Source organism: Acyrthosiphon pisum, chromosome A3 (genome assembly GCF_005508785.2).
Source record: "Acyrthosiphon pisum isolate AL4f chromosome A3, pea_aphid_22Mar2018_4r6ur, whole genome shotgun sequence".
Taxonomy (NCBI): domain Eukaryota; kingdom Metazoa; phylum Arthropoda; class Insecta; order Hemiptera; family Aphididae; genus Acyrthosiphon; species Acyrthosiphon pisum.
In genome coordinates this window covers 348,843-361,466 of record NC_042496.1, presented here as the reverse complement: position 1 = coordinate 361,466, position 12,624 = coordinate 348,843, and the positions used below count along the sequence as shown (strand labels likewise).

Below are 12,624 nucleotides of genomic sequence, written 5' to 3'. Positions count from 1 at the left end.
GAAATATTTTTCGCACTTCATCTCTTGCTGACAAGCGATTAACGAGTTACTAGCAAAACATGCATGTACAAGTGAAGAATTTTGGTTGTATTTGTATACAATAAAAGTACTTTGGTTTATTTATTTTTTTGTTTTGTTTTACTATACACAAAGAATTCATGGCTCCTGGATGGCACAGCTGAAGAAGGGGAAAGACGATAGTGTAGTAGAAAAAACGACCGAAAATAATCGACCGTCAGGCGGGTTTTGGCGCAGTTACAAGAATAAAAAAAAACGACAGTAAAACGAATAATAATATGTTCGATTAAAGGGAATTCTTTACCCAACTTCGGCCGTAAGATACACAAATGTCGTTCTATACATTTATGGATAAAAATCGTTCAGCATAATGATAATATAAGGAAAAAGTGTTTAATGATTATAAAAGTCATAGAAAATTCAAATTTAATTTCTATTAAAAATTAAAATGTTACTTAATGAAGATTAAAGGTTATATAATATACCTACAATATAAATCCGTTATAAGAATAAATTATCAATACTAGTATGGAATTCAAACCATCTATCTTGAGTTCTAATACAATATTAATAATTTAATATTATCATGAGAATACGTATTATGTTTACCTATATATTGTATTTGTACCTACTTAAATCGAAACCACTTTATTAAACGATGCTTATATGTTGTAAGTACATCGAATAAATAGTTTAACGTAGGTAACAGTATAATATAATATTAAAGTAATAAATGTACCTCTTCCGCAGTATTATCACAATGATATTATATAATCAACAAATTATGTCAACCTATAAATTAAATGTTAGTTTACTAGGTAATTCATTTTGAATTTTATAAAGAATAATAATTGTTATAAATATATTTTGCATTATAAGAATGATGCAAATAATAAAATTATTCATTAAAGATAAATAAAAACAATGCCGTGATTAATAAAATGTAGCCCAGAAAATGATAATAAATTAAATGTTGTACAAACCCAGTAATCAGTGTGCTTTATTAAATATAATCCTACTGAACTAGTTGACCCACGGTATAATAATATAAGTTGTTCAGTATTATAAACATGTGTACTTGTATATTTTATTGGTTTTACATTTATTAGATACCAATTTTAAACTGTGATCTGTGAGTAAATTAACTGTTTTAAAATTAAGAGATTCAAAACGATATTACATGCAACTTTATATTTACAAAAAAAAAATATGGTATTTCATATAAATAAATTTTTTTCTGTTTGTTGTGGCTGTACTGTCGTTCGTGTAATGTATTTGGACTTTTTCATAACATTGAATCATACTGAAAATTTAAAAACCAACCGAAACTTTTCAGAATGGTAATTTTAAAATGGAATTTGTATTGTAACCTTGAAAACTGTTTTTGGTCAAAACAAAATTTGTAAAAGATGTATTATGTTGATTCGTGAACAACTTTTGATCAAACTATATTACTCGTTATATTTTTAGTTCCCATATAAAATATGTTGCTCAAAAAAATTAAATGTATTTTACACTAATATACGATTTGGGTTAGTGGTGTTTGTAAAATTGTAACGATTAAAACTTATAGCTTCGTTTAAAATACTGAAAATTTTTAAACAACCTATGGAATTTAAACGTTCCAGTCTATATAATATTATGTAGGTATATAAGTATAAAGGGATGTACATCGTTATTTGTTGTGTCATGTGGACATGTGGTTTTAAAGTGAACCTACCCACTGTATTAAGTCATTATGTGGTGTTTCTTCACCTGCCCGGTACAAACATTTTTTTCCACAACAAATATAATTTTAATCCGATTATGTCAGAGATTATTACAATAGTTACTCCCTTCTTTTTAGTAATTTCGTAAATAATTGCTACAATCTTTTAATAAAAAAAACTAACACATTCCTACAAGGTACCTACTATTGTTTTAAAATTGGTTATTATTTATTAGTAGTAGGTTTATATTATTATGGTTATATTGAGCAAGAATTTATTATAATTTAACGATTTATTTAATATTAATCCAGTATTCCTATATTTAAAAAATAGGAAGGTATTTAATTTAGATAAAAATTAAAACTAATTTTAAAAAATTCGTATTGTTTATAATAATTAATAATAACATCCACTCAATTTGTACGTACATTGTAGGTATATAATATTAAATTAAAATTATATTGTTTAACGTAAAATTACTTTTTTTTAATCAGTTGCGTTAAATGGTACTTTTAATTAAATAATTAAATAACTCAAACAATAGTTTACAGCCGTGTAATACGATATATTTATATTATATGACATTATACCATGCAGATTTTTTATTCGAGATATAAACATGAACACGTATTAGAAGTATTTTTCACAAAGAAAACTCTGCAGACAAAACCGTAGTAACTGTTATATACATAATAATATTATATCTGTGGTGGGAAAAAGAAGGAAGTATACACATTTTGGACTATAATACCGTATTATAATATTTATATAATACTCGGCCGGGGAAAAACTCAAGATTCCACAGAGAAATTTTCGGCACAGCCATCATCGTCTCCACACGACGTTTTGTAGGTACAATGCACGTATTTCTACCCCGCCGTGTGTATACCGCGAAGTGTGCGTGGGTGCATCAACTAGGGGAACAAAAAAATGTGTTTTGCCCTCCGAATGGTGAACATAATACTATTACCCCATACAATTTTCGAATTCGACTGGTCACGACGATATCGCGAGGAGAGACAACCGGTTTGTGACTGAGGTTGGAGAATACGCACAAAGCCATGTGTGTGTGTCCTGAGAGTAGTCCTACTACAAAAATATTATATTCGCGATTTCGACGACGACACGGTGTGAGAGTGAGCATACGCTTAACCATACCTGACCACCTTTTTAGCACCTGCATGTACCTAATACAAATTTAAAAATAATCAGACTTGACTCACTTTTGTGGTGTCTGACGTGCCGTGGACGGACGCAACAGGGCTGCTCGAAGTACGCGGCGAAGAAATTGTCGACGACGGACTCGTGTTCGGCCGCCGACTGCGACGCAGCGACCGAGCCGTTCGCGTCGTCGGTAGCCCACGACTTCGCGGTCGGTCCATGTTGGGCAAACAAAAGCGCAAACAGCAACAACCGGACGGCGGTCGCCATCCACCTTTTGCGCATTTTCCCCGTCGACCGGGTATTTAAAACAGTCGGCCCCCTCTTTTTCAAAATATAAATTTATTAGATAAATTTGTGACGAATAAATAACAACGGCGTAAACTCGAATCGCACACACTGCGAGTTTTTCCTCGTTTAAAAATCTGTGGAAAATCCTACATAGGAAGGTCAATTCTTAAATTTTTTTCGACGTATTCACTCGCACTACTAAGCAATGAAATTGTATCGTCAAGTTCACACTAGGCCGAACGCTAGAAACGCACTGAACTCGCACAACAGACACACGCGTGACACGACCGAACGATAAGACGACTGAAACCGGCGGCAAGGACGGTAACGATACGCGAAGGACGGTACGACAGCGCAACCGGACGCCGAATGGTCGAGGGTCGGTCGCGGTCTCCGGGCCGTAGCGTCGGCACGAGGATCGTTCGGCCGCGATCGTTCGTCTTCGGCACCGGTCGGATTGTCGCCGTCGTACTCGCTGCACCGCGAAGAGGGTGCCTTAAGTATAATAATATTTTCTACTACCATGGTGTACTACCGGGGTAGAGTGTGTGCGTGCGTCCGTGCTCGTGTGTATGTGTTGCAATTTTTCGTCTTATACGGTACAACCAGGTTATTGGTTAAAATTACCACGTTTGTGTTGTGTCCTATATGATTAAACATTCGCTGTTGTTGACTGTTATCTATAAATTTCGATTATTTTTGAAATAATGCACATTATATTATTAATATTCTAATCTGGTTGAATGTAATTCGAGTTTCATTTGTTTTGGCAACTATCACACTAATATTATTACCTACTTCATAGATTATTATTTTATTAGGTATCTTGGATAATTTTTCATCAAATGCTAGTAAATTCAATTAAAATCGTCTGTTACAAAGTTTCGTTGATTTTCATCAATTCATCATAACAGTAAAATACTAAATATATTTTTTTATTTAAAGCCTTCAAGCCGACTCGTTTTTATTTTGTTACAAAATTATGGTTGATTGCATAAAAAAAGTTTTGTAAATCTAAAGTTGTGTTATCTGACACAGATGCACCAACGACATATAAAACATCTGGAGGTTTCATCAAGAACGCATAGAAAATAGAAATCCATTAGTATCGATAATAGCAATTAAAAGTGTTTTAATTATATTTCCAATTACTAACAATATTTTTTGAATTTTATTTTAAAATCTTTTGAATGAAACATTATTTAAATAGCACAAAAAAGTTCTTGCTATAAACATATGGATACATAAATAGATACTTTTAAGCCTGTGTACAGTATCTGTTATATTCTAATATTCTAATGGCTTATCCTTTATAGGCGTGAGTTGCATGAATTGATAGCTATTGTAGAGAAGATTTATAAATTTTAAATTCTAAAGAATTCGAGTAATGATTCTGTAAGTATAGTTTAGTATACTCTATAGACTATAGTAGTTGGTACACTTATATAGTATTCAACAGTTCTTAAGGTATTTTTGGAATAAAGTCTAGTGGAATTTCTCTTGAAACTTTCTTAAGAGGGCACGAGTTTTGCCATTTTACCTCTTCCTTTAATCTCAAAAATATATTGTATGAATGATAAAATTAATGTTGTCAAGAAAATTTAAATTATTTATTATATATGATTCATTCATAATCGGAAATGATTTTCTATGGGTAGGTACTCATGGTAACATTTGATATATTCTATTTATTATCTAATATAAAAGTAAATTATCATAAATAAATTAGTTTCAGTGTAGGTACTATTAATATTAAAAAAAAAAAATAATTACCTATTGGTTTATATCAATAGATATGTTATAATATTATGTAATAAAATTATAATTTTTAATTTTAATTACCAACTATATCAAAATAAATATAAAAATGGTTATGTTTATTTTTATACTTTATGAGCAATATTTAATCGATAAGTAAAATAATCTTTGATATTTCCCAGTAAACTTTTGAAGAACGTTCACGGTTGTTCTTGACACAGAACTTCCACTAGAATGCTTTTTAGGAATTAATATTCGTTTAAAAATTTAACAGTGTATAAAATTCTTTAATATTGTTTCTCACAAAAATATCATGTAACATAAAAATTTAGAACATACATAAAAAAATATAAATATATAAGTATTAAACATTAATTAAATTAATTTATGTTTTATTTGTTTTGTGTTTTAAGTATAATTTTATTTCCCTCAGCTTAGCACCGTTTTAATATAATGAACTAGGTATTAAGGTAGTAATATTAAGTAAAACTTCAAATATATTTTAAGATTTCTATTAGTATACATGTCAGTAATTGTTTTTAAATCCTTATAGCCTGAGTTATAGGTAAAGATATCAGTGTGAGATATTTATTAATTATATTTGTATTTTATACTTAATATACATTTAATTGAACATAAGAAATATTTAACAAACACAATAATGACGTCTGGTCTGGACAATTATATTATGTTCATTATTATTGGCTTAGATATTTATCTGATAATTTATTAACGCATCAACATAATATGCATAAAACCAGTATAATTTACCAATGTAAAAATCATAATTAACTATCTTCAACATTATATTATATAATATGTTCTTAATAAAATATTAGTTAAATTCCAGATAATAAAAAAGATAATGTTAATTGTTTGGTTAAAATATTGTCAAAGAGTTACAATTCACTATAGGTCAAAATAACATTAGTAAATTGTTCGGGTAAAATGTAATTTAATTGTAGTTAGTTATAACTGAAGTAAATATAGTAAAATTAAATTAAAAATCTCCTTCCACAATTATTAAAAGTTAACATTTAAAAGAATTATTTAAATATAAGATTCCTGTAATGACTGAATAATATTACTTTAATTTTTAATATTATAGAAATTAATTTTTTAATGTTTTCTAAAAATGTATTTGTTGTAGTCGTAAATATAATATTATATAAGTATTAAGTACATTATATATGTGTTTAACTACAAAAAAATAAACCCCATGAATTGTGTCTTAAAAATCAATAGCTTTATTTAATACAAATATAAAATGATTTGAAAGTTGTGAATATAATAGATTACATATATATTAACAAATATTAAATAGTGATTACCATATTATAGATTATAGGACATCATATAATAATTATTATGATATAGGTATTACTGCGATTTTTCAATAGGTACCTACTGAGTCATTGAGACGTTTATATATTAGGGATATTTTTGATATATTATCAAACAGGTGTTAGTGTGTGAGGTACAAACTGGTGTCCGTTAGTGAAAAGTAGTAAACTTTTAAAATTTGTTCTCTAACCATTATTTTATTGTAAATATATTTAGTGTGTCGAGTATGTAAATAGGTCTTTGGCATTAATTTATAGTTATTAATAATAAATAATATCTAGTCATTCAAACCGAAATTATAAGACATTTTAGTTTGTCGGCTATTGCCACTCATTTTATAACTTGGACAGAATTCCAATCGTTTATCACAATCATTTTAAATGTATTATCCGCCTTATGGGCGCCCAATATGTTCGAGGGGACAGTTATTGTTGTATCTTTCGTTCAGTGGCCGTTATAGTATAACATGGACCATACTTTGAAAATGGATTTCAAAAATGGCTATTTTTCTTGAATTTTATACGTCGGTTTATGGCTGGAGAATAGTATTACAGTTCGTCGTAGAATGTATGGTACGTTTAGATAAAAAAATGTTCTCGAATAATATGAGATTAAGTCCTCTAATATGTATAGTATTCACCAGGACATGATTTTCAAACCGTCCGCAACTATAAACTGGTAGTTGTTCTGCATGCGATACGCGTGCAGAGTTATTGTTTAGCAATACCACTGAAAACAAATGAAAAGTTCTGTAGACGACTGCCGCATAGTGTGTGTGTGTGCGTTGGAATAATAAAGTATATTACGCAACACGGATGCCAATAAATGCAGCGTTACTGTAGAAATTACGTCTGAACAACTCAGATCGGGAGGGTGGTATCTATGCTTATAGGTTAGTAGTATACCTACTACCTGTTTTTGTTCCGCCTCGCTACGACGATAATAATAATAATATGTACAGTTTTATCTGCCGGGCCCGTGTAAAACTTTCGAAATCGATGGCCGACACGATCGTTTCCAGCCTCATAATTCCACGTTCCTCTATATTACGTACAACTGCATAGTATCCCCCTGCAGGTTACCCGCCAGGTTTTCCGGCCTTTGCGGTATACACTCGTATGCCATGTGAGCACAAACGTCCCGCGGTGACTCGGGGGCGAGCGCAGTTGTAAACTTTACGATTTATCCTACACGAACGCCACTGTATTATGCGTCACACAACGCGTTACATACTATTATTATAATATGCGTGCCATACGCCTCCACCACCGCCGCCGCCGACGACTCTCTTATCCTGTAACGGTAATAATAATTCAAACGTCCATTTCGCACCTTGCAGCTTTTGCGGCGGCGGCGCGTGTAACCTCGTGATAATTATCGTCTGCCGCTTTTCGCTCCATAGGGAGACCGCAAAACTCCCCGCGCGCGCGCGCATGTGTGTGTGTGTGTGTGTGTGTGTGTGTGTGTGTGTGTGTGTGTGTGTGAGTGCGAGTGTGTGCCACGAACATATGCACGCGGACCTCCGTACCACCACATCCCCTTCGTCACCACATCCTCGGACGGCTCTATAGACGACTCCCTCGGTTTTGGGCAGGTCGACCCATTAATCTTGTGGAATTTCACGGCACGTCATTCGCAGTGTGTAATAATAGTAATAATAATAATAATAATATATCCGAGCCATGGCATTCCGATCGGCGAGCACACATCTACATCCAAAACGTGTATCCGACTGGAGTCATTATTAGAGTTTTTGGGGTTTTTATTATGACCGCACTCGACGTACGCATATGTGCTGCGGTCGGTTACTATTTACCGTGGCCCGTCGAAAACGGAAAATAAAAATAAATATACATTTAAAAAAAAAAAAGGACGTAAATCCACCGCTGAGTGGTTTATACGCCATCACACTCGGCCGAACTTGTGCACAAAAATTTACGACCTGGAACCATCGCACTCATCTAGAGTGTGATAGATATCCACGGGCGGTGGATATACGATTTAGAGAAAAAATTTTGACCGTAATAGGATATTATAGTGTTACGCCACCGTCAGATTTGTCTTGGTTGCCACAAACGGTTTTTGGGAATGGACATAAATGCATTGAAAATGTATACAATCACCTCGGACAATGACTTAGATAACATTATGGTACAAACAGCTTCAATTAATCTGATTAAAACCATGTTCAACCTAAATGTGCCGTTGTTAAAAATTGGCATATAGTACGGATTGTGTTATAGATCTTAATGATGTTAAGCATAGGCGCAACTAGACCTATACTTTTGAGGGTGCACAAATTATAAAGAATTCCCAGACCCCCGGACCCATACTCTATATACAGGCTATAACAGAAAGATCTGACAAAAAAAAAATTACGCTACTTAAACGTATGACAAAAATATTGTGGAAAAAATATTTTGAAAAAAGTTATTACATTCTAAGCCAATAACTTTTATTGTATTTATGTTATCTAAAATATAGGCTTGTTTTATAAATTATAATAATTAATTATAAACAAGGAAACAATAAAAACACTCTCACATTCATGGACAGTGTTCTATCCTGCCAAAGATAAAGAGAAATATCGTTATCCTGTTTTCTAAGTTATTTTGTTGAATATTATTAGGTATGATCAATGTTACACAAATAATTAAAAACAACATAACTGTGACCTGTTCTATACAACATAAAATACCTACCTAAGCTAAAGATTATTTGTTATACTGTTATAGCAGGGAATGTTGAAACCATAGACCTATAAACCTATAGACCTATAGGTCTATGATTGGAACATAATAGTAAATTAGTGAAGTACTCACTATTAATCACTTATTATGTTCCTCAATACACTCTAAGGTACAACTTTTTTGTATTTATTGATAATTTTTATTTCAAAATAATCAAAATATTATAGATTAAGTATTTTATATTTTGGGGGTGCACATTTTAAACTTGGGGGTGCACAAGTCCCCTGATGTTAAAGCGCCAAATGATTGAAGCGCCAATGATGTTAAGAAAGTTTAAAATGTTCCCTTCATTCGTCTAATACAACTGCAGTAGGTATTATTTTTAAAATCTCATTCGTAAGGTCTACTTATAACGATTGTATGAATATTTCGTATTCTTAATTCCAATTATATTTTTAATCAATCAACATTACAATATAATGAATTACGTTATTAACATAACATTCTTACAAGACGTGTGTTGTGTTAATATATCAATAGGTATATTAAAAAAAAATATTTAAATCTTTGTGTAAGATTGTATGCATAATAACTTTAGTTATAACTTATAAGATATAGGCAATTAATTCTATATTTGATATATTTTAAAATTTAAATTAATAGTTAATGTAATAATATATTGTTTTCTATAAAAGAGGTGTACCAATTATTATTTTTTAATATAAATCATTAAATGATAATTTAAAAATATCATGGCAATAAAGCACACGAATAATAGATATTAATTGTATGTTGCTATACTGATTACTATTTGTCATAAGTATAAGACTAAAATTTTAAAATTAAAATTTCACAGACTTGGCAACAGAAATGATTTAAAATGAACACATCGGTAATACGGTTTAACGTTTATAGAATACGCACCGGTGAACCAGAACAAGGGATTGTAAACGATTTCCGTCATACCAAACATTTCCGGATGAACTTTACAAAATAGGGTTGTGATTTCATTTTCAAATTTATCCTAATATTTTTTTCATTCAATCAATATTATCAAAATAATAATAATAACAATAATAATAATAAAATATTTTAAGACAATGTAGAATTGAAAAATATAAGATTCGATGGTTGAAGAAAACATGTCATAAATCGAATAAAATTTAACTACCTACACAGCCAATATTATTATTATTATTATAATGATATTTGTTGACCGTTAGTATAACAGGGAAATAATTCATTACGAGTGAAATATACAAGGAGGTAGAGACCTTAAACATTTTAAAATAAAAATAGATGTTTTCACCTCCTCCTTTTTGTATAATATTGGTCTGTTTCCAAAAAAAAAAAAATGATACAACTACCCACATTTGATTTCTGTAAACGGGCCAAATTCAACGCAAATCATAAAAATCAAATAAATTGAATTGAAATATTACATATTCCATACATATTGACATTTACTACGTTATTAAATATGTAACCTTGTCACTTACGTTGATTTTGTATCGGTATTATAAAGGTCCCATAAGATGACAACCCTAAAAAGTCCTAAATAATGAAATTTGATATTTCAAATATCACTGACTATTTAAATTGGACCAAATAAAACAAATTGATTGACTATGTGACCTTTGAATTTCTATTGTCTCGTATAATATAATTTATGACATGTTTTTATTTTTATTTGTAACAAATGCAAGACCTTATTGTTTGATAAATAACCAACAAAAGAGGTCATAACACGTTTTTTTGTATGGTGTTAATAATTTAGATGATTTACTTAATTAGCACTATAACTTTCACAAAAGAGCTTTTTGGTTGAATTCCTTTTTATTTTGTTATGTTTTTTGATTTCTCAGCAACTCATAATATTATTATTTAATTAATATTTACCTACCCGTAATACCCAGGGTTGATCTAGTTGTAAAATGTACCACGAGTAATACATATTTTATAATCAAAAATATCCATCACGCGCTAAATGTACACGTATTATACGACTACTGATTTATGATGTACGTACCTATTTCAACAACCAAGCCTCCATTGTACGACACACGGTTTATTTATTACACAGTCATTCATCGGCAGTGTAGGTACCTATACTATTATATTATAGTAAAACATTTTATACTTTTTTTTTTCCAGACAGCGAAATTCGCGTACCTGTGTGTTATTTAACCTAGTAAATAAATACAAATGACCTATATTATTACCTATACGCGTACTTAAGATTCATTCGCAAATATAGGTTTATAGACCTATAGTGCATATAAATATAAGTCTAAACAAACTGCGAGTAACCAAATTATATAGTTTGAGATTCTGAACGAATCGAACGAGTTGCGTTGGTTGTACAATGAATCGTGTTGTATTTTCCAATTTATATAATATTATGCCTATTGTCTATGTACACGGTTTTGATAAGAGATGTACGTCTCTATCGACTGGAAATCTTCATCTTATGTGGGCATTAAATATTTTTTTTTTAATTTTTTTTAATTAACAAGTTAATATAGATAGTTGGTTTTTTAATTAACTCAATAACTTGACTATAGTTAAAGTTTATCCGTCACAACAACTTATATTTATTCTGTTAATTTGAAGAATAATTGCATGTTAAATTAAAATCATGTTTATTTTACTAACTATTGTAGTTAAAACTCATTAATTAATTATTTATCGTCAATAAATTACACTGCGCATACAGGGGTTTCAAGTAAAAATGAACAAATACAATATATACCTTAGTTTAGTAATTAAGTTCACACAAATGTGTACCACATTGCCTAAACCACTTCAGCTAGTTTTAATAAAATGTTAAGTTGTTATTAAAAAAAAAAAATTAAGTTACCAATCGCTATACATATGGCCCAGGTGATAAAAAAGCATTCATTATCTTCTTTTTTACTTAGTTACGTTAATATATGTTTCTATAATATTAAATTTAAAGTTTTAGATTTAAATATATTAGTTGTTAACTACAAAGTTATAACTTAACGTGCTAAACGTTGACTTAACTTATTATTTTTTTTACTAACTGTCCACATTAGATTTTTATTACTAACCATTATTCAATTCTCATAATATAATGTTTTTGTATTGGCAGTAGCTAGTATTGTTCATTTTGTTCCTTTATTATATTTTAAATTATAACATAAAATCCTACCCAAATATGATTCTTGAATATTTTATTAGGTTTCACGTGTTAGCTTATACCAGGTCATCAGATAGAAATTTCAAAAGCATTGGCGAGAGAAACAAAGGATGATGAGTGAACCTTATACCGTCCAGACAACTTGAAGAGCTGTCTAAAGTGGTTCATAATGACGTCAGCTCAACCGCTTATTCTTGATTATGTATGTATGGGTGAATATATGAAAAACTTCATTCTCATATTTTATAGAGCCCAGCCGTTGACCTACATTGATGAGGATATGGGTAACCAAAAGGCGACTCCCGCGTGTTGAATGGAATGATTTTCAGCCGGATATAAAACTGTTTGTACAATATAAACTGGAGCCATGTTTCTGCAGGGTGCTCAGACATATCGGTAATAAAATCTCGTTTTTCTATCCCATTCGACGTCCGAGTCCAAAATGGAATTTTAATCGAGAGTGTTTATGTGTACATTTATTTAATAATAC

At 30.5% G+C, this 12,624-nt stretch overlaps 1 protein-coding gene across 3 annotated transcripts in view; it reads right to left on the bottom strand.

Moving 5' to 3' along the window:
• The window catches only part of LOC100167244 (semaphorin-2A), a 401,079-nt gene that overhangs the window by 127,461 nt on the left and 260,994 nt on the right, over window positions 1–12,624 (bottom strand). Inside the window, exon 1 of one of the 3 annotated variants that reach the window (XM_008181495.3) lies at window positions 2,951–3,962. The exons of 1 other annotated variant lie outside the window; for it this stretch is intronic. In XM_008181495.3, coding sequence (XP_008179717.1) covers window positions 2,951–3,173 — 223 coding nt within the window. In that variant the 5' untranslated portion in view covers window positions 3,174–3,962. Of the gene's footprint in view, window positions 1–2,950; window positions 3,963–12,624 lie in introns of those variants that run through there. One more of the 3 variants, XM_008181496.3, reaches the window with a different exon arrangement.